This window comes from Camelus bactrianus, chromosome 6, assembly GCF_048773025.1.
Source record: "Camelus bactrianus isolate YW-2024 breed Bactrian camel chromosome 6, ASM4877302v1, whole genome shotgun sequence".
In the NCBI taxonomy this organism is placed as follows: Eukaryota; Metazoa; Chordata; class Mammalia; order Artiodactyla; family Camelidae; genus Camelus; species Camelus bactrianus.
Window position 1 is genome coordinate 112,958,741 of NC_133544.1, and position 27,952 is coordinate 112,986,692.

The 27,952-nt window shown below is 34.7% G+C and overlaps 1 protein-coding gene across 1 annotated transcript; it reads left to right on the plus strand.

Moving 5' to 3' along the window:
* Positions 1 to 5,352: 5,352 nt before the first annotated feature.
* LOC141577846 (uncharacterized) lies at positions 5,353 to 27,927 on the plus strand. Its single transcript, XM_074364826.1, has 13 exons — positions 5,353 to 5,357; positions 6,533 to 6,710; positions 6,926 to 7,461; positions 9,306 to 9,421; positions 9,527 to 9,608; positions 10,909 to 10,974; positions 11,784 to 11,847; positions 13,193 to 13,260; positions 15,219 to 15,350; positions 16,695 to 16,802; positions 18,672 to 18,786; positions 19,167 to 19,229; positions 21,453 to 27,927. The coding sequence occupies exons 1-4, from the start codon at positions 5,353 to 5,355 to the stop codon at positions 9,382 to 9,384; spliced, it is 798 nt and encodes a 265-aa protein (XP_074220927.1). The 3' UTR covers positions 9,385 to 9,421; positions 9,527 to 9,608; positions 10,909 to 10,974; positions 11,784 to 11,847; positions 13,193 to 13,260; positions 15,219 to 15,350; positions 16,695 to 16,802; positions 18,672 to 18,786; positions 19,167 to 19,229; positions 21,453 to 27,927.
* The last annotated feature ends 25 nt before the right edge of the window (positions 27,928 to 27,952 follow it).

A 27,952-nucleotide genomic window follows, 5' to 3' on the forward strand; every position in this document is an offset into this window, starting at 1 on the left:
TTTGGACTCACTCTTGGTGTTGAATACTCTATATGTCTGGACAAGTGTACAATGGTATTTATCCACTATTACAGTACCACACACAATTGTTTCACTGCCCTAAAAATCCTCTGTGCTTTACCTAATCAATCTTCCCTTTCTCATAACACTTAGCAATTTTTCATCTTTTTATTATCTCCATAGTATTGTTTTTTCCAGAATATCATGAGGTTGGAACCATATAATACATAGCCTTTGTAGATTGGCTTCTTTCACTTATCATTATACATTTAAGGATCTATATTATCTTTCTATGGCTTAATAGCTCATTTCTTTTCAGCACTGAATAATAATCCATTGTCTGATTGTACTATGGTTTATCCATTCTCCTACTGAAGGATATTTTTGTTGCTTCCATGTTTTGATAATTACAAACAAACCTGATGTAAATATCCTTGTGTAGGTTTTCATGTGGACATAGTTTTCAGCTCCTTTATGTAAACTGCAAAGAGTTGACTTGAAGGATTTTATGGTAAGAGCACATTTAGTTTTGTAAGAAACTGCCAAACTATCTTCCAAACTGTTTTAATCATTTTGTATTTCCATCAGCAATAAATAAGAGTTCCTGTTGTTCTACATCTTGGCAGGATGTTTGGTGTTGCCAGTGTTCTAGATTTGGTTAGTCTAATAGGTATGTAGTAGTAACTTCTTGTTTTAATTTGTAGTTTCCTAATGACATATAATGCTGAACATATTTTCATATGTTTGCTTGCTATCTGTTATCTTCTTTGGTGAGGTGTCTGCTCAGGTAAATTGCTCATTTTTTAAATCAGGTTGTTTAATGTTCTATTGTTGAGCTTTTTAGAATTCTTTGTATATTTTGGCTAATAGTCTTTTATCAGATATATTTTTTGCAAATACATCCTCCCAATCTGTGGCATGTCTTATCATCCTTTTGACAATGTCTTTTGCAAAGAAAACAAATTGTAATTTTTTTAAAAGTTCAGCTTTGAAATTATTCCTTTCGTTGATCATGCCTTTGGTGCTTTATCAAAAAGAAAAGTGAACAAAGTCAAAATATGGACTAGATAATCCTTTAAATAACAGAACCAAATTTCCAAAGATTGAGCAAAATACCATAATGTACCTATAATATAAAAACCAGTTAAAATGACTAGTTTCTTGATATAAAGTAGAAAATACATAAAAATATATAATTAGAAAAAATTTAACTACAGAATAATAACTATCAGGAAAAAACAACAAACAGGTTGTTTTTTATATAATATTGGCAAAACTGGATTAAAGAAGACAGCTTCTTGAAATTTATGTTTTGTAGAAAAGTCATCCTGAATTTTATATTCTAGAAATAGCCAAAATATTATACAAGTATTAAATAAATGAAGTTATCTTCAGTGATATAAAGAATGAGGGGTTTAATGCCTGAAAAACACATCTGAAGGAAAAACAAAAGAAAGTCACACAAAAAAATGAAAATAAATGAACAAAGTTTTATGTGGAAAACAAAATAGACAGTCATAAATAAATTAGTCAATAATACATATGGATAAGCCTAAATTGAGTCAATTTTCCTATTAAAAGACATTAAAATTCATAGATTCTCAGATATTTGGGGGGAATCTCTATGATATTTGCAAGAGGAACACTTAAACATGCTACAAAAATTATTGAAAATAAAATATGGAAAAAGAAACACCAGAAAGAAATACCTATTACTATAAAAAGTAGTTATATCAGTTTTAGATTTAAGCAACATAAAAGAGCAAGGGTAAATATATTGGAAATGTCATGTTTTATTTCTCAGTTTGGGTGGTAGATTAATGGATATATATTTTATAATCATAACCTGTATGTATCAAATGTTTCATAATTTAGAAATGCAAATAAAAAAATATAATCAAATCTTACTGTAATGTAACAAATAATTAAACATTTTTTTGCATGTATTTCCTGGGTATTAGTTATGTGTGTGTATGTTATATATATGAATGTTTTTGTCCTAGAATCAAATTATGCACACAATTTTGCTCTATGAACATTAGACATTCTATATTGAGAATCCCTTATGGTTTTAAAAGACTTTAAATATAATTAATAACAAAGTAAATTTTTATTTGTGAAAACCATAAGAAATATAATTACTCAGCTTTACTGATGCTGTTACATTGTTTTTAATGCTTCACACTGGCATTTTTCTATTAAAATAACCATTCTAATATCTCTTTATTTATGCATTTGAAACGACTTTAACTTTGTAATTAAATTCTCAAAAATCTTTAGTAAATAATATAGGTTATGAAATTTAGAGACAGAAAAAATATTACTCACAAGCCCATAATTAACTAAATTTAATCTTTGATATAGAGACTTCCAGAACGGAATCATTAAAAATATACTCAATATTGTAATCATAAATTTTGCACAGAAATTTTAAAATGTTTTATATATCCAAGAAGTCATTAACTCTGTTTTCCTTTTCTTCTTTTTCCCCACTACTTATACCTGATATGGATCAGTCTTGAAGGGATCATCAAGAGGACATGACTGCTGGAATGTGTTTCACTTGCCTTCTCTGAAGAAGCCCTACCAAGTACTTAGCCTTGTGACAGTAATGTGCTTGTTGCCAAGACTATCCGGACAGTATTTTAAGGCTTCTATATAAACTTTTAAGATTCTGGTGGGGTTGCTAGGAGACTCTTGTGGCTGCTCAAGACAAGTCTCATAAGTAAGTTATCTTGCTGATAAGACCTGCCACCCACTAAAATGCAGTGCTCTGCTTCTTTCTATGGCCTCTCCTTCCCCTCTGTGTTGGACCAGTTCGTGGATCATCAAGCAGACTGGGCTGAAGTACATCCTCCAGCAATTCTCTCTGTGAAGTTGTCTGGGTGTAAATTTTTTGGCATCCTTTTTATTTCTAGAAGTGTATTTGTTTATTATTCTCACAACTGCTAATTTGTCCAGATGCATAGTTTTAAGCTTAGAGTGATTTATCTTCCATTCATCATGATGAAAATGTCTCTCCTTACACAGATTCATTATCACGGTGGCCCAGTTTTTTTTTTTTTTTATTTCAATTCGAAATTATATAGGCAGAGGTATCTTTTCATCAATTGTGACATCAATGTTTTGAACAATTTTAATATACATGCTGTTTACTGAAATAAAATTATATAACATAAGAGTTGTGGGTTAAGTTTTATTTGGGGCTAAATGAGGACTATAATCTAGGAGACAGCACCTCAGGTGGCTCTGAGGAACTTTTCTGAAGAGGCAGGGGGAAACTCAGTATTATATATGTAATTTTAGTGAAGGGGAGTATGTGCAGTCAAACACACATTGAGTTCTTTTGCCAGTTATGAGGAGCAGACATCACTGTTAATGAATTTAGTGCTCTTCTAGATATAAGGAGATGCAAGAATTGGGGCTCATAAAATTTTCTCCTGAAAACATTTATCTGAATCTCTATTTTGTCAGTTTTCCCACAGCACAAAGTGCCCCATTCCTAATCTCCACCTTGAACTTTCAGGGAGTGTTGGAGGTCAGCGGCTACAGTGGCTCGTGATTGGTTACAGTACCAAGCAGAAGTAGATGGCAAATGGTATAAATGATTATTCTCCTTAACATTTTTATTTGAATTATTTTTGATCACTTTTTTCTCCATTATAATTTTATATTTTACTTGAAAATATAGACTTATGATTGATAAAAATTCACTGTTAAATCTTTTATTTGTAAATATTAGAAAAGAAAGTTATTTTTGCTATCTCAACTTTTTTATACATTTTCTTTTAATTGTATCTGTGTTATTAACCATATAATAATCAATAATGCAAATTGATATAAAGTAACATGCATTTACAAAATCAAACAAGTTAGACTGAAATATCATTTTAAGAATTATTTTTATTTATTGGCATTTATTTTGAAATATTTTCAAAATAGACGTGATCCTCACTTTGTCTACCTGTAGATTCAATACCCTTTAACATAGCATTTATATAATCTTGTCTTACTTCTTACATTTTAAAAAATGTATCCTTTTCTTAGTACTTACTATTATTTTTTTAGGATAAATATATAGTTACCATTCCTTCTGATTCTTTGAATGTCTTAGTATTACTTTGGCTTAACTACAAACATAACAACCTTAGTGGTAACACAATTATAGAATTATAATATTTTCCTCAAAGCTTTATAGCTATTTCCATAATATATTGTGGCTAGTCAGTCTTTAATAGAAGAAGACAAGGCTATTCTTTGTTTCCTCTAGAGAAGTAATTTTGTTTATATTTTTTTCTGGTCCACTTTTAAATTTAACATTTTGAAATAGATATAGATAAATATCTATTTTGCATTATAATTAAGCTTTAAACATGGTATATTCTTTTACTTATGTTGCTATGCCTATTCACTGCCCTGGGAACAGATCTGGGTATCCAACAGTTTGGCACATTTTCTTGGTTGTTCTCTGATTGCTAAGAGTCAGGTCATACCCATATTTTAGCAACTGCACTGGATGACTGAATTTCTAATGTTATTTCCTTCTTTTGAGCTGCAGTTTCATTAAATTTATGTATTATTTATTGTAGAAGCAAATAAAAGCTTATATTTATAGGTAAATGGCATAAGTTTTAGTGGAATGTGGAGGTCACAATACACATGTTTAGTTGATATAGATCTTTACTCTAAATAATGATGAAATTTTTTGATGTTAAGTTGCCTTCCTGCTTTCCTTCCCTCTTCTTTTCTTTCTTTTTGATTGGTATTTTTTGCTCTAAAGTTTATTTTTTTGGCAAAATCTTATTTGAATTGATACAGAGATGAAGGATACACACACACACATAAATGTCTATATAAACTCTACTAAATAAATAATCATAAAATCCCTGTTTCTCAAATCAATTCAAAATATTTTAAGAATGCTGCTTTCCTTGAATTAAACTTAATTCTTCTCCTCACTTATTTATTAAGCAGCATTCCTTTGTCATGCAGTGACTATAGCCTTGTTCTTCCTGTAAGTAATTGTGTTTTATAAATTTGTAAGCAACCAGAGTGAATTCAGAATTTGTTAAAGATTTACAAAAAATTGACATGATCTTAACCACATGCTGCTATTGCCAATATGCCCTTTAGAGTGATGTTTTTACTAAAAGCAATGTCTGACTCCTTCACATTCCTACAATAATGGCCTTATTATTATACAACAAAAGATGACATCTTCAAACAAAAAATGTCTAACTCTATAACAATATTCCATGAATTCACTTATTACACAATATTAACAAACTGCTTAAAGAATGAATCAAAACCATATAAGATATTATTTCTCATGTATTGGAAAAAAATTATACGATGAAGTAAATTAAATCTAGTAGTGTGAAAACATTCTAAGCCTTTCTAATGATAAAAAATTTAAACGTAAAATATTCTACTTCAAAAATGCTTTCAGAGATGTTATAAATGGTGAGAGGATGTATATATCATATATAGTTTTCTGTTTTTGAATTTGATTATGTTATAGCAATGGAACAGTGTAATATTAAATTTTAAAAAATGCATATCAAATGAAGATATAAATTAACCTCAAATTTGGGTTGTAAATAATTTTATATTTAGCTTTCAGTTTTCTTTATGTGTTTTTATATAATTTCAGGAAAATAATTATCATATATAAATGTACACATCTGAGTCTTTATCTAATATGTCTCAATCTCAAGAGTTCTAAAACCCCTCAATTTCCTTCTTTGCTTCCTTCCTCTATCCTTCTTTCCTTTCTTCTTTTCTCCCTTCTTTCCTATTCCTTTATTGGTAATTTGGGGTATAAAAGTTAATTGTTGGCAATATTTTATCAGAACTTTTAATGTGAATGAATGATGAGAGATATATACATATATACACACACACATATAGAGATGATCCTACTTGGAATAAATATTCCCATATTTCTATGAAAAATTATGAATGCATTTAACTATAGTATGTTATTCCTTAACATTTTTCATAATATACAGTATATGTACTTACAACTTTATACTGTGAACTTAATTGTTTAATATCTACCTTCATGCATGGAAGAGTTTTTATGTTATTATAAAGCATACATTAATAATTTGATAAAGGAGAATTACATGGTGTTAAGAAATTGTGTTAATGTAATGGGCTTTATGAATTCACAAATTAGCTGAGCACTGAGAGTGATTGGAATTAGACAGGCAAATCTCTTGAGGGGAGTAGGGCATTGATGTGTAAAAGATTATTCCTGAGAGTGAGAATAGCATGTGTATGGCCCTGTAGCATGAGGGAACATAGTAAGTACGAGGATTGTAAGACGTATATCTATGGTAATGATCATGAAGGTGAACAAGGAGTGATTTGAGGCAACTAACAAGGGTAAGGCCAAATATATAACAGTCAGCATATTACAGCAGGCTGTCCGGCGAGCCGGCCCTCCGCCCGCGCCGCGGGGTGGGCTAGAGCCCCGCGGGGGTCTCGGGCTCCCAGCACACTGCCCCGCCTCCCCGCCACCCGCTAGGCGTCGTCCGGGGACGCCCCTCGCCGAGAGAGACCTTCAATCACAAGTCACCCCGCCCTCCCCACCCTCCTCGCCGTGCCACGCAACCCCGCCCCCGAACCGCCCTCCCGATCTCCCTGCAGTAGCCCTCGCCCCTCGCCGTGAAGAAGTGACTCCAGCAGCCGTGGCGGCTCTTTGGGCCCAAGGGGCTGGCGCGGCAGCCATTGGCGGAGGCCGCTGCCTCAGGCTGTCAATCCCGCGGCCCGGCCCCGCCCCACCGGCGGAGCGTGGCAGGACGCAGGGCCGCGGGGTGTGTCGGGACGGCTCCAAGATGGCCGCGCGCTTGGGATCCGCACCTGCTGGCGGCCTCGAGCCCCGTTAACTGCCACCGCTGCTGACCGGAGCCGCCAGTAGGCCTGGCGACTCCGTGGGCTGTCCCCGCGGGGCGGGAGGCCGCCATGGCGACCCTGGAAAAGCTGGCGAAGGCCTTCGAGTCCCTCAAGTCCTTCCAGTGGCCGCCGCCTCAGCCCCGTCAGCCGGCACCGCAGCCGCCGCCGCCTCACCCGGTACCGCCGCCGCCTCAGCCCCCTCAGCCGGCACCGCAGCCTCAACCGCCGCCGCCGCCGCTTCAGCCCCCTCAGCCGGCACCGCAGCCTCAACCCCCGCTGCCGCCGCCTCAGCCGGTACCGCCGCCGCTTCAACCCCCTCAGCCCGCACCGCAGCCGCCGCCGCCTCAGCCGGTACCGCCGCCGCCGCCGCCTTAGCCGGTACCGCCGCCGCTTCAACCCCCTCAGCAGGCACCGCAGCCGCCGCCGCCTCAGCCTGTACCGCCGCCGCCTCAGCCGCCTCAGCCCCCTCAGCCGGTACCGCCGCCGCCGCCTCAGCCGGCACCGCAGCCTCAACCGCCACCGCTGCCCGTCCACCGTGAGTCAGGAGCCGCTGCACAGACGGTGAGTCCCTGCGGGTCCCTCCCCAGCCCTGCGCGGGTCTCCGTCCCTCCCTCGGCCTCCCCCGAAGGCCCCGAGGCGGTCCGGGCCCCAGGCCTCTGCTTTCCCGGCTGCGAAACTCGGGAAGGAACGGGGCTGTGTTGTGATCCGAGGCCGCGCGTCCCGTTCGGCTTCCTCTGGGCCACTCCCCACCCCTCTCCGGGCCAGGTGTAACATTTTGTCTTCCCTTTTCAACTGAGGGTTTAAAACAGTGTTTCAGATAACTGTCAAAACGCTATGCATGCAAAACCCTACGTTAACTTAAGGGAAGGAGTAGGAGAGAAGAGGGGAAGGAGCGAAGTTCACTCGTCACTTCTGTGGGGGTGGGTTAGATGGTCACAGTGGTGAACGCTTAACTGCTACATGGCCCCGTGCACTTACCAGCATAGTCGTTACTGTTACTAACCCCGGACAGCACTGGTGTTAAGGAGGCATGACCATGGACCTTGTGCTCATTGAGCTTAATTTTACACAAACTAAGATTTCCACAGAATCAAGACAGGCAGTAAACGCCAGCTGCAGAGGACAGCTTGTGCAGGGTTGGGGAACAGCATGGCATGATCAGAACTTTAGTTTGACTGGCTTGAAATGTAGAGGGAAAGGGAAACTTCACACTGATGAATCAGAGAGGAGATAGCTGTTTTTATTAAACTAAAATGGTTAAATGAGCCTTGTTGGTTAATGATTTGCCTTAGCAATGTGAATTTGGATTCTGCAAGTATTTTATAAGTTCTGTAAGAAGCTTGTTTTAAAATTTCAAAACTCTTAAGATATTAGAAGTTCAGTTTTATTTTATAAGAATTTTTTAAAAAGTGTTTATTTAACTCAATTAGAACTGAGTTCCTTTAACATAGACTTTATTATCTCATGTATTAATACCCTCTAGAGGTACACAATGAAAAATGTGATTTATAAACAGACACATACAGACACAAGGAAAACAGAGTATGTAGCTTCAGTAACAGTTTAAGAGAAAAGTCAGAAACAGAAATTTTCCCTGGTCAAAATATCAAAAAAAGCATCTGGGGCTTATATCCTTTAATTGATTTGAGCTCTAAATGGACAAATACACAACTTTTTTTTTTAAATTGCTAAGAACAAGATTCTTTTTCACGTTGAATAATGATTTTGAAGTTTAAATAAATACCAACAATAGAGCTATGAGGGTGGAAAAATATAAAATACTGATTTTTTTTTTTAATCTCACCGTAAGGTGCATTCTTAAATACATAGGAGAGAACTGTCATGATTTGCGCAACTCGCTTGCAAATAGTTCAACAGTATTAACAATGATTGAATTTAGATGGTGGGCATATGGGAATTTATCATCCTATTAAACAGTTTTCTGTACTTCTGAGACTTAGAATAAAACATTGGAAGGAACCTGTTAGACATAATGCTCTATGTGAAGTAATTTATTCCCTTTGTGAAATTCTAGGAAGATTAAAATGCATGTTCATAACATCAAGAAAATCACAAGCACTTACGATGTAATCAGAACTACCTGAGGATCTGTGAAAATTGTTGAGTTGGTGAATTTTTTAAAATGTCTTAAAACATTTTGTTTTTACAAAGATTACAGGAGTAAGAGAAGATAAATTTTAATCAACTCTTAATATTTTTTTCCTGGTTGATGTGATATAATTAAATGTGGGGAAAAAAGGTAAATTCTAAAAGGAGACACTACCTTGATGGTTTTCTATGGTGGAAACTCAAGCAGGAGGAAGTTTAATTTAAAAACATAAATTACTGCTCTTTATAATACATTCTAAGTTGTCATTCTTTTGAATGCCTTCCTTTCCAAACAGGTGTGTTATTCTGGGAGATCATCAGGACTTCTGGGTATTTGGAGGTACTGACCTAACCAGTGGAACTGCTGATTTATAAGAAGTTGTCCAGAGTTTTGGAAAACTGATTAGTAGAGGTAAATAATGTTTCCTTGGCAAGTGATGACAGAAAGTGACTTGAGTGAATTTTCCTTTGTTTTTAGGCAGATGTACCTAACCATGTATGTTAACAATGATTACAGGCTGGAGACCGAGAAGAACTACCATTTTTGCCAGCTGGGATGCAGAAAAATTTGGACTTCTGGGTTCCACAAATGGGCTGAGGTAACTAAGACAGAAAACGTATCTTGTTGGTCAACATGTATCTCAGGGTAATCACAGATGTGTTCCATTACCTGATATTGTTTTAATTTGGATAAATACTCAAGAAAATTTAAGAAATAGAGTTTGCTTTTGCTTTTACATCAGTTTGGTAAAACAGAACAACCTCTTAATTACTAAGTACAAACCAAGTTTTTCATTATTTTTAAAATATTTTAGTTTCTATTTGTATTTGTTTTGTGATAAGTAAGTAAAATCTGTAAGCTCAGAAAATAGTCAAACCTAGGAAGCTGCTTCTGACAAGTGAATTAGCTTATTGAAAATCTGATATAGATCCTTGGCATTAATTTTCAAGTTATTACAGTTTCCTTGGATTTCTTCTATCTAGGAAAACAACATGCTCTTTTAAGATGACTATACTCTGATTATAGTCTCTCCTTTATGGATTCCGTACTAAATTGTAACCATAGGTATATTTTACCATTTACAAAAGTGCCTGATTGGGAAGTATAATACAATGATTTTGTAAATTGAATTACTCTAAAATTTCAAGGATTTATTTTTAATTCAATTATGATTAATTTTCATTTGTCACTGGCTCTTAATGCTTTATTTTAAAGTGTCTTTCATAGGCCCCCTTCTTTCATCTTCTTCCCTTAGGCTCTCTGTCCAGTAACTCTAAGTTCTTACATGTTCATGGTAGGCTTGTGTGTTTTTTTTAAAGGCAGGTGCACCAAAAAGCACTTTCCTGTGACTATCCTCTGTTTTGTTCATCATTTATCAGTCCAAATTGTATAGAATTGATTTGAAGAATGCCATATCTTTCTTATCATTGTATCTGGTTTTTAAAATGCTTTCCTTCTGACTCATTTCTGCATACTTTAAAATAATAATATGAATCAAATAAGTATGGGAATAAAATCACAGTTACTTGTATCACATTTGATTCCATGTATATTGCAAAGTCTTATTATTATGTTGGTGTTATGAACATGCATTTCATAATACACTTATTTACATGAATCAGATCTTATTCATTAAGGTCATTTACTTTTAGAAATATGTAATTTCTTGTGAATACATGTATATAGAAATACATGTGTCTTTCTATAATTTAAGCAGCTTAGAATACAGATAAAATAAATCCAAGATACAAGATAATATGCCTTACATTAATTTAAATTCATGTGAGTTAAAAGACAATTTGAATATTGTTTCCCATTTTCTACTAGCTTCTTGATCATATTCAGCAGCACATTTACCTTTACATATAGTTAAGGAATCTTTTTTATTTCTACTGTAGCTTTGTCATAATGGAAACTCTGCAGCAGAATCAGCTGTCATCTATCCCATGTGGCCAAGTGCAGAGGTGAGAATTCTCATTTGTGGGATGACCACTCACAGCTTTAAATGTTTTTACTGTAACTGCTCTTATAAGGTAGCAAGCTAGAGAGAGAGAGAGAGAGAAACAGAGAGAAGAAGAGAGTTCTCTCTGCATATTCCCATGTGTGTGATGGCATTAGTCTTCTTCTGCTGTATTTTTCTAGAATGTGTGTGCGTTTGTGCATGTATGTGTGAGAGAGAAATGTCTTGTCTTTGTCCTAATAGCCACTCTTCTCTCCCTCTAGTTTTTTCTCTATCCTCCCCTCCTTTCTTTTTCTTTTTCATCAATATCTTCTCTTTCAAAAAATTCTTGATAAATCAAATTTCCAACTTCCTCACTTTTAATATGGTAAAGTTACTTGGATCCCCAACGTCAAGGGATCTCATACTTTAATGTCTGTAAGGATTGCCAGGGACACCTTTTAAAAGTACACATTTCCAGGCCTTACTTTGAGCAGTTCTCTTCCAGTAGATCCAGGGTGAGGCTGAGCATCTCCGAGCCTTCCCCCTTCATATTATGGTGCAGGGGATCAGGGGCAGTTTTCCTCTGGGTCTCCGTGCTGTTGCTATGAAAAGTGGCTACAGCATCACTAATATTTTTCTTTCTTGTTTTAATTGCATTAATATTATCAAGCAGTTAATAGCATTTTCTTAAAATTATGGTCAAAGGCATAGGCGTTTGATTTATAATGGTACCTGCAAACCACTCTTTTACTGAATTAATTTGTTTGTTTTGCTTGTATTTCCACAATTGTAAATGCTGTGAGTTAAGTGACTGCTTTGCTTCAACTACAGGAGAATGTGAAAACACTCCAGGAGAGAGAAGTTGCATATATCAATGCAGACTCATACACAGAAGGTAAATTTTATTTCAGATTGTCATTAAATAGTATACCAGTATTTAAGTCTATCAACTCCAACTCATAAACTAGGATTATCCTCTTTCTATGAGATGCCTCAATAATACGTCCATTTCTCCATTTTACCAGAGAGAACATTATTATGATTCAAATGAATCAATATGATTCATAACTAAGCTATTGATCCTAATTTCTTTAGAATATTTACCATTTGCCTATCTTGGATTACTACTTAAACTTTTAGTACTTTTGACATTCTTCCTGTGGAGCTATTTTTAAAAGTTGGAGTAAAATATTTCATACAGAAATAGTTCCTGTATGTATTGGACCAACTCTGAAATAAGCACCCACTACAGACTTCCTTTTGACCCTGACATGTGGCATGTTCATCTGTAGGCTTTCATCATATTATGGTTATTTCTAGGTAAGTGTCACAGGACACATGTTAGTTACTGACATGCTCTAGTCTAAAGTCTTGATATTGAATTGAATGAATGAATAAAAACATGAAAATTATGGCCTTACCACTTCCTTTGCCAAAGACCCCTAGGTACTGCTGCTGTAATGAGCAATGGCCCTTACTGTTACTGCAGGAGCTGCGGCCTTAGCAGCAGAGTCCGCCTCTGCAGTCTCCTATCCCGAGTGTGTGCTGCAGCCTCTCTGGCTCCTGAAGAGTTATTTCCACCTTGTGTTTTAGTTTTAGCCAAACTGTTTGTCTGTCTGTCTATTTATCTACATACCTATCTATCTATTCTAAAATCTTATTTATTTGTTTTTACTGAAGTACATTTGATTTATAATATTAGTTTCAGGTGTACAGCAAAGTTACACAGTTATACATATACATATACATATACATATACATATACATATATATTTTTAGATTCTTTTCCATTATAGGTTATAATAAGATACTGAATATAATTCCCTGTGCTATACAGTAGGTCCTTGTTGTTTATCTGTTTCATATATAATAGTGTATATCTGTTAATCCTGAACTCCTAACATCTCTCTTCCCTTCCCCCTTTCTCCTTGGGTAACCATAGTTTCTTTTCTATGTCGTGAATCTATTTCTGGTTTGTAAATAAGTTCATTTGTATCATTTTTTTGTTTGTTTACATTCCACATATAAGTGATATAATTTGATATTTGCCTTTCTCTGTCTGACATACTTCACTGAATATGATAATCTGTAGGGTCCACCCTATTTTTAATTCTCCAGGAATGATGCCTTCAATTTGAAATCTGTTATATCTTGTTTAGAATTAGAAAATAAAGTTAGAATTAAATACAGGTTTGAAGTCCATTTGGAGGTGTTAAAATACTCTCTTATTTATTTTGCAGGCAATTATACCCTCAGAGTTGACTGTACACCTCTTCTTTTCCAGTTGGTATATAAACTGACAAAAGAGGTATGTAAATAGATCTGTCATAATGTTTTCTGATAAGTAGATAAGTCAATAACTTTTGTTTTCTAAATTACTAATATTTAAACTGGTGACAGACATAGCTGATTTGTGTAAATAACAAATCAGAACGAGCTTTAATACACTTCTTATGTGACATAACTATGAGAACAGTAGTGCTAGTCTCTGTTCTAATAATAGTTCCTAATAATTGTATACATTTGTTAAAATGTGCAGGGTCTGTTGTTTCATGGGGCAGAGTCTCTTTGATGTAACAGAAAGAATACTGAGCTGGGATGGGGAAGCCTTGGCTGTGAAGATTGCCTTGGCTATTCATTCATTCATTCATTCAGCAAGTATTTACTGTGTGGTTACTATGTATCAGGTCCTATGAAATGAATTCTAGCAGCAACAGTGATAAAAGGACAAGGTTACTGAATCCAAATACTTTGTAATCTAGAGAGGCCACAGACCTGTAAATGAGGACTTATACTTCACTTGAATATTGAATACTATATACAGTGGAGGAGAGTTGCGGAAGAGAGAAGCTAAGACCCTGGGGTAGCTGGTGAGGTTGGAAAGCATTAGAAGGTGTTCACAGAAGGATTAGTGGTTAGGCTGTAAAATGGAAGGATGTGAAAGTGGGGAGAAGGTTTCTCCTCAGAGGACACAAGACCTAATAAAGACATGGATGTGTGAAAGAACATTTCCTGACCTCTGGGTAATGCAATATAACCTAAATGTAAGGTGTTGGTGAAAAAGCTGGTAAGAAACGGGGCCTGACACATAGGCCTAAATGTTCATATATCTGGTGATGGAGAAATTAAAGAATCTTTAACAAGTTTGTACATTATCATTTTTATTCATTAGAAAAATTACTCTGTGTCAGTGCAGTGAATAGGTTAAGCTGTAGTAAGTCTAAAAGCAAAATGGAAATAATTCCACATACTTATTTAACACACAGGAATAAATACTAGTTATTGATGTAAAAAGTACTCTGAAAATGCTAATGCACTCTAAATCTCTAAAAATTAGGTGATCTACTCATTGAGAATATGTGTGCTTCATTTAAATAACCCCCTATTATAGAATTTAACTGTAGAAATGTTTCTTTCAAGTAGGTATCACTTAGATGACAGTGGGAAGTAGATGTCACATCTCTGTGGTCCTGTTTCCCAATCGCCCTTCATCTTGCCCTGTCCTTTTCACTGTTAGTGTCTTTAACATCTCATCCTCCCAAGTGAGCATCCTCCCATGCCCATCACAACTCCCACCATACTGGGAAGCTTAGGTCCTTGATCCTTTTATTGAAATGTCCCATAAAAACATCTTATCTAAAAGCACGCTGTAAAGACAGCCCTTGTTGGGGAATCCTTCTCAGGAGATACATTTACACTGTGTCCTACAGAGGAGGCTCCTGCCTTTATAGGAGGGGTAGTAAGAATTTTAGGGCCAAGAAGGAGAAGCTTAGGTCTATCCCCTTTGTACATTTATTTAATAAGTATTAAATGTGTAAGTGGTTACCATAATGACAGGATAAATCAAACATAGATTCTGCTATTAGTGTGTTACCTGTGTAGCCAGGAGAGACTATGATGAAGAATTTTCAAATCCAAAATAGAGATTAAAATCACCAAAGTGAATACAGATAAAAGTGTGGGAAGCAAAAAATAAATATCTTAGTTTATTATTTTACATGTTGGAATTAAACAGCCTGCTTAATGGGAAATTGCAAATTTTTTTCCAATTTTAATCCTCTTTTATGTTAATTTGAATTTAATTTGCATGCCACTTGTATTAGATACAATATATTTGTCTTTCAGAGTTTTTGTTTTAGGTAGTTTTTTAACAGTTTAACTGGGAAATTAAAATGTATCTTTAGAAGTTACATTATCAGGATGAACTAATTAATTGTCCAGAAGAGAAGAGTGAGATTTTATAATCTTTTTTGATTTGATTGTCAGTGGAGGAATCAGACATCATTCATCTGGAGAAATGCTGTTGGTTGCTGAGGGTTCAATCCCGAACTGGATGATTTGATTTAGAGACATTTGGCCCATTGGCTTCACCACCAATTTGTCCATCTCTGAGTGAAGGTGGGAATCCTTCTATTTTCTACAAATGTTCTTTGGTAAACACGTGAGCCTTTTTCCACCTTTGGAGCCTTGTGTAAGTCGGTTTACCTTTCTGCACCTGAATATTCTCATATATAAAATCAGTTTGACCAAGACAATCATTATGAAACTGTGCTCCAGTGTGGTGCCTCAGCATCTGGTGCAAGGTCAGGGTGGTGGACACTAAATAGGCAAAGCTCTAGCTTCCACACGTGACCTCACCTCTTCCTCAGCTGAGTAGTGTCTATTGTATGTCTTTTATATAGAAGAAGGTTCCACTGCTGTATACTTCCCCCACCCTTAAAAAATTAAGAAACCACTGGACTAGACCATCTCTAAGGTCCCCACTTAGCTCTAAACTTTTCACTACTATATATATATTAAATGAGGTTTACAAGGAGTAGTTGTGGCTGATAATCACAAAAACTGTATTTGAAATCTGAAAGCTTGGGTTCTGCTTCTGATTCAGACCTTTTTAAAAAAATTTCTTACTTTTAGCAAGTCATTTAACTACTTCTTAGCTTCAATTTTCTGCTCTTTGAGGGCACAGAATTAGATTCTTGAAATAGACAGTCTGTATTCTTCAGGTTTCTAGTGTGTTTTAGTAATATTTGTTAGGGGAGCTAGAACAGACAGGGCTTCCACTTCAGCAGTGCAGTTATGTTTTTACCTTTTTAGAATTAGAGATTGAGAAATCATTTCATTTGAAAACAAAATGATTCCGTTTATTTTTTATGAAAAGTTTAAAAACCACAAGATTAGATTATAAATTGCCCTTTATTTCTGAAATTTAATATATTTATTTATACAGATTAAGTGGTACAATGAAGACGGCAGTACAGAATTTCTTTCTCTTATAATATAGTGTGTTAGTTTTCTTTGCTTCATGAAGGAGTTGTATGAAGCTTGTTAATAACAACACAGTATATCTTTGATAGAGTTCAACTTTTCTTCTTCTTTTTTCTTTTTTCTTCTTAGTCTTTCCGAATTAGGATAATTGTGGTCTCTGACTTTTTTCCAGTTAAATTTTTAAAATATATTTTTATTTTTTACATTCTACAATCACTTTTGACTTTTGGAATTAATATAAGATAGAGACAGGTAGGCAGACAAAACCAAACACTAAATGATAGTATTTTCTTCTAGGAAGTTAAATTTTGGTTATAATTATTCCAGGGGGAAAAAAAAACTTCCTAAGACAGTGGAAACTACTGATAACTTTTAAAAACTAAGTCAGTTTATGCGAGTCATGCCTCCTTTCATAAGCATGTCATTATAAACAGGAAGTTTGTTGGCTGTGATTTATTCTGTGTTCCTATTTTACAGGTTTATTTAATGCTTTTGGTGAAAATCATGACAGCCACATAGATTTTAAGGAGATATCCTGTGGGTTATCAGCTTGTTGCAGAGGACCTCTGGCTGAAAGACAGAAATGTAAGTGTGTTAAACATCACAAAATTTGGAAGCTATACAGAGAAAAAAATTAGCATCCATTCATGTAAAAAATCATCTGATTAAGGCTTGAATTTTCATCCCTTTGGCAAATAGCAATCTCTTCCTGAGGTTTTACTGAGGTCAGTGTAATGGTTCAATCATCTATTCTTTTTTACTGTGGAGTAATTTAAGATCTTTGTTATTAATAATGGTTGATTTTCCAGATGAATGTACAATTCATGATAAATGAACTACATCATTCATGATGTATTTGAAAATGGTAAGCATATAGAATATATTTTCTGGTAGTCTATATAGAAAATTTGTCTTGCTTAACTTGAATTCCAACTTATTTTCTAGCACTGTGTATATTGATATTAGCAAAATTAAATTTATGATAAAACAATTTTATTAAATACTAAATTTATCTTTTAAACCTAGCTAAAATATTATAGTGTAATTTATAAGCATATTACATTAATAAATTTTAACCATATTTGGTTAGGAAAATGCAGCAGTTTACATTTAATTGGAACCTAATTCTTATATATTCACTAGGGTTATTATCTCTGCATATTTCTAAAATACAGCTTAACAAATACTGCGTATTTTGTGTATGATACTTATTAGTTCAATATTCTTTAGTAATGTTGTACTGTGATGTACTCAGTTAATTTAATAGCATAATTAATACATAATTATTACACACACGGGTGTGTGAAGTAGATAATTATTTAATCTTAAAAATTTAGATTTCTTTTATCTTCCCTGATAGTATACCATTACTCTAACCTGGCTTTGTGATAGATTATTTGTTCACATTAAAGTTCTGGTATTAAAGAGGCTGAAGTCTTTGTTTCTCAATTGAGGTTAATTATTGTCTTAAATTTTTTTTTAATTTATTTTTTGCCAGTGGACTAGTGGAAGTTAACCAACTAGACTAAGTAGCAATTTTGCTTATATTGATGTTAATTAGCAAAGTGCTGATATTTCGGATTTTTAGCTTGTTGTATATAAACTTCATTGAAGATTTGAGATTGTTCTTAGGCAAAAATATTGGGTGCACATTAATTACACTGGAGAGGCAAAATCTTTATACAGTCATCTGTCATTATCTGCTGAGGATTGGTTCTGAGACCCCCTCAGATACCAAATCCATGGATGCTCAAGTCCTTATGTAAAATGGCATAGTATTTGCATATAACCTATGCACATCCTCCTGTATACTTTCAATCATCTCTAGGTTACTTGTAATACCTAATACAATGTAATTATTTGTAAATACAATGTAAATGATATGTAAATAGTTGTCAGTGAATAGCAAATTCAAGTTTTGCTTTTGAGAACTTTCTGGGAAAATTTATATATATATATATATATAATTTTTGATCTATTGTTTATACCTGTGAATGCAGAACCAATGGATACAGGGGGCTGACTGTACCAGCTTTTTGTTGATTCTTAATGTAGATGGAATATTTTCAACATTGTAAGAATCAACTCTGAAGTGATCAGTTTTAAATATTAGAAATTAATTTAAAAGCTTGAATTACCTTCTCAAAATCTGTGAGATATTGTATAGTAACTTGGCCCTTCTTTTTCAGTTTGCAAGAAATTTAACTTTAGATTTAGGTGAAGGATAGAGTTCTCTTAGCTGGCTAATGATATAAGGAGACAGACTTGTGAACTGTACAGGAATTCCTACAAGTTCAAAGGACTTTAATGACACAATCTCCTCCAAATAAGAACTTAATCCAGAATGTAATTGTTTGAGCAACTAAGTAATTTTACTAGGGCAGCTTGTAATAAAATGTATTATACTTCAGAATATGAAAGTAATTTCCCTCCATAAGAGTTTCTTTTCTTTAGTTTGCTTCAAGGTATTTGATGTTGACGGTGATGGAGTTCTCTCTAGGGTTGAACTGAGAGACACGTGGTTGCACATTTAGAGGTCTGGAAGGACAACTGCACCGATGATACCCTGGTAAAGTCTGATTGTATACATCTTCTTGAATGTAAACTTCCAACAGGAATATAGAGTGAAGAATTTTTTAAAAGAGGTTGAGAAAAAGATTTCTTACTACTTCTAGGTTCTATATTATGCTACTCAAAATATTCATAGCCAAAGATGCAAAATTGGGAAGAGAATTTGCCTTAGAAAATTTAATAAACTGAATGTATTATATTAAAAAAATGAAACCACTGGAAAATTGTCATAAATTTTTAAGGCAAACAAGCAATCTATTTCTGTAATTAAAAAAAGAAAAAAAAAGTTGACCGAAAATACTTTATACTTCAGCTACTGGCTAATAAAAATGATACCCTCTCTATCCTAACTACTGATTTGGGTTTCTGTTTTTAAAGGAATTACATTTGGATGTATCCAACATTGTAGAAGATACATAGAATGCACATGACACCACAAAGGTGAGTCTAGCAGAGACTAATTTATTCTTTTCTAAAAATACATTATATTCTGAATTGTTACACATACCTTACATATACATACTTGAATCTCTTCTACATCATCCCTGCTAAATGCTTATTTGGACCTGTGGTTACAATTCCTCCAAGTTGTCCCTAAGGAAAGCCCATTCCACCTTTAAACAACTCCATTAAGTGTTATTCACATAAAAATATTATATTTTATAAGCTAGGCATTTTATAAAAATTAAGTAGAGACAGCCCTTGCCATCTGTAGTTTATAATCTTTACTTCTCCCATTTTAATACATTATGGTAAGACAAAGCTTATATTGAGCAAAAGAAGCCACAGAATAAAAGAACACATTGTACAATTCAATTTATATGAAGTTCTAGAACAGAGACAACTCATGTTAATAAGTGTTACAATAGTGATTTTGGAGATGGGTGATTTAACTGGGAAGGACCATAGGATATCTGGGATGATGGAAATTATTTTTTATTTCAATCTGGGTGGTGTATATAGTTTTAAAATTTTTTTTTTCAATCATATTGGTGACGGTCTGTTCTAAGTTTTTTAATAGCAGCCAGAATAAGTGTATAATAGCAGAAAGAAGCATGTACTTTACAAAGAACAAAGCCTTGAATTTTTTTTAGTTTCACAACATTTATTAAAGATATTATAATAGGTTTGCCTTAATGTCTATATATCCCTGTGAAACTGAAGATAATCCATATATGTGAGACACATATGAGTTAATTTGACCCTTTCTATTCAAATGTTGACATGTACCAAGTAGCAGATGGTAGGATGTAGACCATAGTGGTCTTATACAGGCTTAGAAAAATAAGTAACTTTTTTTTTCAATCATAAATCCAGAAGAAATCATCATAGTCTTATTAACTGACACTCAACAGAAATAAATAATAGAAATGAATTTTTCAGGGCTTGATCTTTGTTTGGCAATTCAGATAAATGTCTTCATTTACTTTTCTGCCCAAAACTAAGGTAGCCATTTCTATTTGGTATATATGAAAACAGAAACATAGGAAAGTTTCTGTTAGGAAATACCTTATGTAGAGATACAATTTCCATTGCCTTTTTTCTGGGTGTTTGATAAGTATGGAGGTTATCATCGCTGTCTATTTTTATGTAAGACCGTGTTTCTTCTTATGGCTGTACTTTTGAACATTAAAAAAAAGATCATTTAGCTACTCCATCTCCGTGTAATCATAATAATGAAATGGTAAAAATTTAGAATAGAATTTGGACCTTTCAACCAAACCTATTACCCATATTCACTGGTGACTAGACTGTGACAATATTACCCATTATTTTGTACCATTACATTGGTATTAATATACTTTTATGGAAGTTGCATCATGAAAGCCAATAATTACCATCATAGTGCTTTAAAATCTTTTCTTATAATAAATGGCATTATATATTGAATGAATACATGAATATCATTAATAATAAATATTAAATATCATTAAATAATAAATCATTAGATAATAAAAATATAATTAAGTAATAAAAGCTAAGAACATTATTATTCATCTAGGATTGTTAAGGTGATTGTTCAAAACATGAAGTAAGAAGCATTTGGTTATATTTTTGCCTGCCAAGAAATATTGTCTACTGTATATAAATGTAATTTTTGGTACACTTTGACACCAAAAAAAAAAAAATACTGCTTTATTCAACTTGTGAAAGTAATGTTAAATTTTATTTTGAGGAAATGTTAATATAGATACTCATTTATTATATATATTTAGTTTTTTTTAAATCTCTTAAGAAGTCTAATAATATTGCCAGATGTTTTAAAGAAGATCTTAGAAAATTGTTAGGGTCAAAGGCATAATCCAGAGAGTTTGGAAAGATGCTTTCAAAGTTAGTAAATAGTCCTTTTTCTCTAACCAGAACCTTTTGTGGGTTCTGTTAGTAAACTTCACCTTGAACCAGAAGATACTGTGAGTTATTTCCCAGGTCTTACTGGAGGAAGAAGATTTTTGGTGATAAATTGCCCACGTTGTGACTACTTCAGAGTTTGTTTACTTTTGAACTTATTCTTGCTGGCCTACTTTCAGATGAACACATAGCATCTACGTTAAATCATTAGTTTTCTTTCAGACAAATGACCATTGCAAGTTTAATAAAACAGATTTTATTCAAATAATATAAGATGAAGATTTAAGATATTCTTAAATATTGTTTCTCTTTCAGAATGGCCATCTTAACTCTAGAGGAATATCATATCTGGAGTGTGAAAAATGTTCTTGCCAATGAGTTTTTGAATCTACTTTTCCAGGTATGTTTAAGGTAAATGACAGAGACCGAGGGCAGTGGTACCAGTAGTTCTACATCTTTTCCATTATGTAGTAGTTAGACAACTAGACTACAAAACCATATATTGTCAAAAGAACTGCATTAACCTGTACACCACCTGCAGATGGTAAGTTAGAGTGTGCGTGCTTCTCAGAGTCACAATGTGCATGATAGGAAAGTAGAGTATAGCTGATAATGTTTATCTTAATATCTCATGATAGAGCAGATTGTAGACACATAGAAAAGAATTTAAAATGTTAAAGCCATTATAATTTGCTATTTTCCTTTACTTTTTTTTTTTTTTTTTTAAGACCCTTCCTAACAAGTAACGCAGTGTGGACAGAGACATAGATCATAAGTTGGCAGCTGTAAATTTTTCACAAAGTATACAATCTTTCCAGTTAGGAGGTTATTTTAGATGCAAAGCTGTTTCTTAATTTTCTTTTTTTTCCTTTCTTTATTTTCTTTTTTTAATTTAATTCTTTAGAAGGCCCAAAAAAGATTGAAGGAGAAAGGAGGAAAGAAAAGCTGTCAGGGGTGAACATGAAATCATAAAACTTGCCAGATTTTAACTATTTTCCCAGTTAAAGTAGTTCTCTTTGCTCCAATTTAAAGAAACAACTTATAGTTTCCCATTTTTCATAGTTCTTCATAAATATATGTTGATTTAATAGTATTTTACAGGGTGTGAGTAGGGACAGACTTGAAGTTCAAGATTTGTAAATACTGACAGTATATATAGAATAGATAAACAAGTTTATACTGTATAGCACAGGGAAATATATTCAAGATTTTGTAGTAGCTCATGGTGAAAAAATATGAAAACAAATATACGTATATTCATAAAGGACTGAAAAATTGTGCTGTACACCAGAAATTGACACAACATTGTAAACGGACTATAACTCAGTAAAAAAATAAAAATAAAGATAAAACTGTTAGAACACTATAAAAAAAGTAGTATTTTAGATTTTTCTTATTTTATTCTCCTTTTCTTATAAAAGCACCCCTATGAAGATCAATAAGACTTGATATCTTTATATCTATCATGATCCTCCATTGTAAATACAGAGTAACCTGCCTGTGACACAGCTATGTTAGAATAAATGAAAATTGAACTCTTCCTGACAGCTAATAACTAATGTATATTTAAAGCATATGAAATCTGATAAGCCTATGATACCCATTTAAATCAATCAGTTGCTCTACTGTCAGTTATCAGCCAGGATCTAAGTTGATGTCTTTATAAAACATAAATACATATAAAAATAATATAAACCTACTGTAAACAGAAATGACTTGCTTAGTAATATGAAAATGGTGCAGCTATTTTAATATCATTTAAAATGATGTCCTCAATTACTTTAAGTTATCATTAATTATATAAACATTTTGACCACTTAAGTTTGTGTCTGAGTCATCTTGCAGCTCTTACATAGCAAAGCATTTTGAACTTTTATATTGCCTTTCCTATTTTCTCATGCTTATCAGGGACTTGCATAGGCACTATTTTTTCTATGACTCTATAAACAGATGTATGCCTGAGATTTTCTTTTGTGTCTCAGTGTCTCTAGCATTATATTACTGACAGATTTTTTTGTTGGTTATCAATCTAATTTTTTTCTTGGTATATATAGTCCTTTCAAATATATATATATGTATGTAGTCAGTTTACACTGTTGTGTCAATTTCTGGTGTACAGCACAATGCTTCATTCATACATGAACATACATATATTCATTTTCATACTCTTTTTCACCATAAGTTACTACAAAACAGTATTGGATATAGTTCCCTGTGCTATACAGTATGAACTTGTTTATAAATTGGGAGTTTGATTTGCAGGTACTAAATATTAACATTACATTTTATGATGCTCACTTTATCCCATATTCAGACATGCTTTTAAAACTATGTTCACTTTATATAAGTAAGCAGACTTACTCTAAATTGTTTTATTTTCTGTCTGTTTCTAAAATAGAATTCGCTAGTAAATTCAGTGATAAAAGCTTGAATTATACTTTTATTTTATTTGCCAAGATCCCACTCCTGGCTGACCATCTTGGGTATTTAAGTATAAAGTAAGTAAATGTCAGTAGAATTAGGAAACCATTCCTGTGGTAATATTATTTTCAGTCCTTTCAAATAAACTCAGTGCCCAATATTTTGCAGAGGAAGCATTCTAAACATGATCAGGGTCTTCTATCTTGTACGTTAGTCAGAAGGTGTCAAATGTTAAACAGTTTGATAAACAGAATAGTGCACCACACTGACCCCTACCTATATCCATGCTCTAATCCTGAAATCTGTGAATATGTTATTTTACATGGCAAAGGGGATTTTGCAGATGTATCAGGTTAAGGACTCTGAGACAGGGAGATTAGCCTGGATTATCTACATGGGCCTAGTCTAACAACAGGAGTCCTTAAAAATTGAAAATCTTTCCCAGCTGTGGTCAGAAAGATATGACTTTGGAAGAGGGATTAGAAAGCTGTAAAGCTGTTAGCTTTGAAGATAGAGGAAGGGCCATGGGTAAAGAAGTGTGGGTGAACTCTAGAAGCTGAAAAAGACAAGGAAATATATTCTTCCTTTGACCTAGAGAAGGGCATAGTGCTGCTGACATCTTGATTTTTAGCCAAGTGATACCTGTTCCTGACGACCTACAGAACCATAAAACAATAAGTTTGTGTTGCTTTAAGCTGCAAAATTTGTGATAATTTGTTACAGCAGTGATAAAAATAAGTATAGGGGAGATAATCCAAATTTATGGATTGGAGGGCTCAACATTTTAAAGATGTCAGTTCCCCTTCAACTGATTCAAAGATTTATATGTGCACATCAAAATCCCCAAAAGTTAATTGTTGTTACTGTTTTTTTGTAGAACTTGACAAGCTGATTCTAAATACATAGAGAAGGGTGAAGGGCCAATAGCCAAGATGATATTAAAGAACAATGTTAAAGGACTTATTATAAAACAATATTAAGTCTATGTGATAACTACCTAAAGTTAGACATATAGACCAATGGAACAGTATTGAATTAAACCCTGTACCATACATGAACAGTAATTTTAGATAGATTATAAATCTAATAAATTTGAAACATAAAGCAAAGCATCTGGGGGAGGGTAAAGCTCAGGTGGAATGTGTGCTTAGCATGCATAAGGTCTTGGGTTCAACTCCCAGTACCTCCATTAAAATAAATAACCTAATCCCCCACCAAAATAAAGCATCTAGAAAATAGTGTAGGAGATATTTTAATGACTTTGAAGTGGCAAAGAGTTCTTAAACAGGACACAGCACTAAACATAAAAGAAGAGTTTTAAGTTGGACTTCAGTAAAATTAAGAATTACTTTTATCAAGAGATACCATTAAGAAAGTGAAAAGCTAAGCCACACGGTGGGAAAATATATTTGCTATACCTATATCCAACAAAAGACTTGTATCTAGGGCATATAAAGAACAAAAACCAGTGGAGAAAAAGGCAGAACCTTAATATTAAAATGTGCAAAAAAATTGAACAGGTGCTTCTCACACACACAAAAAAATCCACATAAGCTATGAAAAGGGGCTGACCTCTTAGTAATAATGGAAATACGTACTAAACCCACACTTGGAACACCATTAGACATCCACTAGAATAGTTAGTTATTAAGTGATACGAAGCATTGGTGAGGGCAACAAGCAATGGGGACTCTTACACATGGCCAGGGGGAATATAAATTCTTACAAATACTTTGGAAATAGGCTTTTTGAATGAAAGTTATATATGTATATGTGTGTGTGTATATGTGTACACACACACACACACACACACCCTATTACCAAGGGTAACCCATGTGTGTACCCTTCAGAAACTTCTACATCTGAGCACCAAAGGACATCCAGAAAATTCTCATAATCACTATTTGTTATACCCCCAAATAGAAAATGACCCAAACACTTTTCAACAATACATGACCATAAGTGGTGGCACATGCATACAAGTTGTATACTTTAAAGCAATAAAAATAAATATACTAGTTTACAGAAAACACTAGTGGATGAATCTTACATAATTTTGAGTGGAAAGTATGGGACCAAAAATTTCAAAAGCAAAAAAGCCAATCCATGGTGGCTGAATTTAGGATGGTGAGTCCATCAAAGGGGTGCCGTAGTATCTGGGAAGAAACCCAAAGTGGAACAGCAATGTTCTGTTTCTTGACTGGATGAAGGTTACATAGATGTGTTTACTTTGTGAAAAATCACTGAGCTGCATACTTAAGATGTGTTCACATTTAAGCATGTATATTATATTTGCATTTTTTAAAAAAAATGTTTGCTTGCAAAAAAATATATCCAAAGCCTAAGTATTTATTAGTAGGAGGATGGATAAAACAAATGATAGTATGTTCAAATAATGGAATACTATTCAACAATAAATCAACTACTGATACAAGGATGAACCTCAAAAGCCTAATTTATACATCTCATTGTCAGGTAAATTTTAACTCAGAAGGTAAACAAAACTGTAAACAGGCATGTGCCCTGGGGGGAGGGGTGCTTTAGCCTTTGTCTCCTCAGACCTGTGCCATTACTGGCACATCCCGCAAGAAGAGAGGCAGGGCTCAGCCACAGCTACCATCTCCTCCTGTGCATAGTGCCCGGGGGGGGCGTAGCTGAAGCCTGAATCTGCACGTGGGGGCTCCACAACCTCCTAGGCAGGACTGAGACTTGTTTATAGCCTGAGGCAGGGAGGATCTTTCTACCCTGACACCTCAGAGAACTTGTGCTGCCAAGAGAAACAAGGAGCTCAGATTTGGCACAGAGCGTAGGCGGGGCTGTTCCGCGGTCTTCCCCGAGCCCACCTACAGACCGCCCACCCGAGGCAGAGCAGGCAGCTGCACAGAGCAGCGGAGTGACCAGCACCAGGAGAGGGCACAGCACCTGACCACGGTGCTGGGATGGGGTGTGATCTGCCCACCTGCCTCCGCCTGAGCACAGCATCTGACTGTGGCATCAGGAGGGGGAGTGACCTGCCCGCCCACTGGGTAAGAGCTCAGCTCCTGACCTAGTGTTAGGAGGGGGCACAATCTGCTAGCCAACAGCCACTGAGAGCAGCACAGATGAGGGCGCCAACAGAAGGCCTATGAAACAGCAAGCTGAGTTCGCGAAGCAGGGCGAAGACACAAAGACCTCTCAATCAAATCATTAAGGGCACACCATCTCCAGGTTAAGTAGGTAACTGATACACCTTAAGCCACGGTGCCAGAGAGATATGAGCAATGTGAAGAAGCAGAGAAACCACTCCCAATTAAAAGATCAAGAGAAATCCCCTGAAAGCATGATCAAGGAAAAAGACATTGATGGCCTACTAGGTCAAGGTTTCAAAAAAGAGTGATCAAAGTACTGAAGGAACTAAAAAAAAATAGTGTTTAGGGATATAAAATATGTCAAAAATGAAATAGAAACTATAAAGAAGAACCAAGTAGAATTAGTAAACTCATTGTCTGAGATGAGAGCTGACCTAAAGGCTGTGCAAAGCAGACTAGAAAATACAGAAGAACAAATATGTGATCTAGAAGACAGGACAACAGGAAGCACACAATCAGAACAGCTGAGAGAAAAACAAATAAAAAACAATGAAAACAATATACGGGACGTATGGGGTAATATAAAGTGTGCCAATCTATGCATAATAGGAGTTCCAGAAGGGGAAAAAGAACAAAGGGGATTGAAAAGGTATGGGAAGGACTCATGACTGAAAACTTCCCAGACCTAAAGAAGGAATCATATCCAAGCACAGGAGGCTCAGAGGGTCCCAAACAGGAAGAACCCAAACATACCCACACCAAGGCATATCCTAATCAAGATAGCCAGAGTCAAGGATAAAGAAATGATCCTAAAGGAAGCGAGAGAAAAACAAAGAGTGAGTTACAAGGGAACCCCCATAAGGTTTTCAGCTGATTTCTCTACACTATTTACAACAGCTAAGACATGGAAACAGCATAAAATGTCCATCAACAGATGACTGGATAAAGATGTGGGATATTTATATGATGGGATACTATTCAGCCACAAAAACTGACAACATAACGCCATTTGCAGAGACATGGATGCTCCTGGAGAATGTTATTCTAGGTGGAGCAGAACAGAAAGAGAATGAGGAATACCATATGAGATCACTCATGTGTGGAATCTTAAATATATGCAAGATCTTGTGGTAACTCACAGCAAAAAAAAAATAGTGACAATGAATGTATGTACGTTCATGTATAACTGAAAAATTGTGCTCTACACTGGAATTTGTCATAACATTGTAAAATGACTATTACTCAATAAAAAATGTTTAAAAATAAGTAAAATAAAATATAACCTTTAAAATACTGTATAATGAGAGGTGTGATGTTCTAGTATCT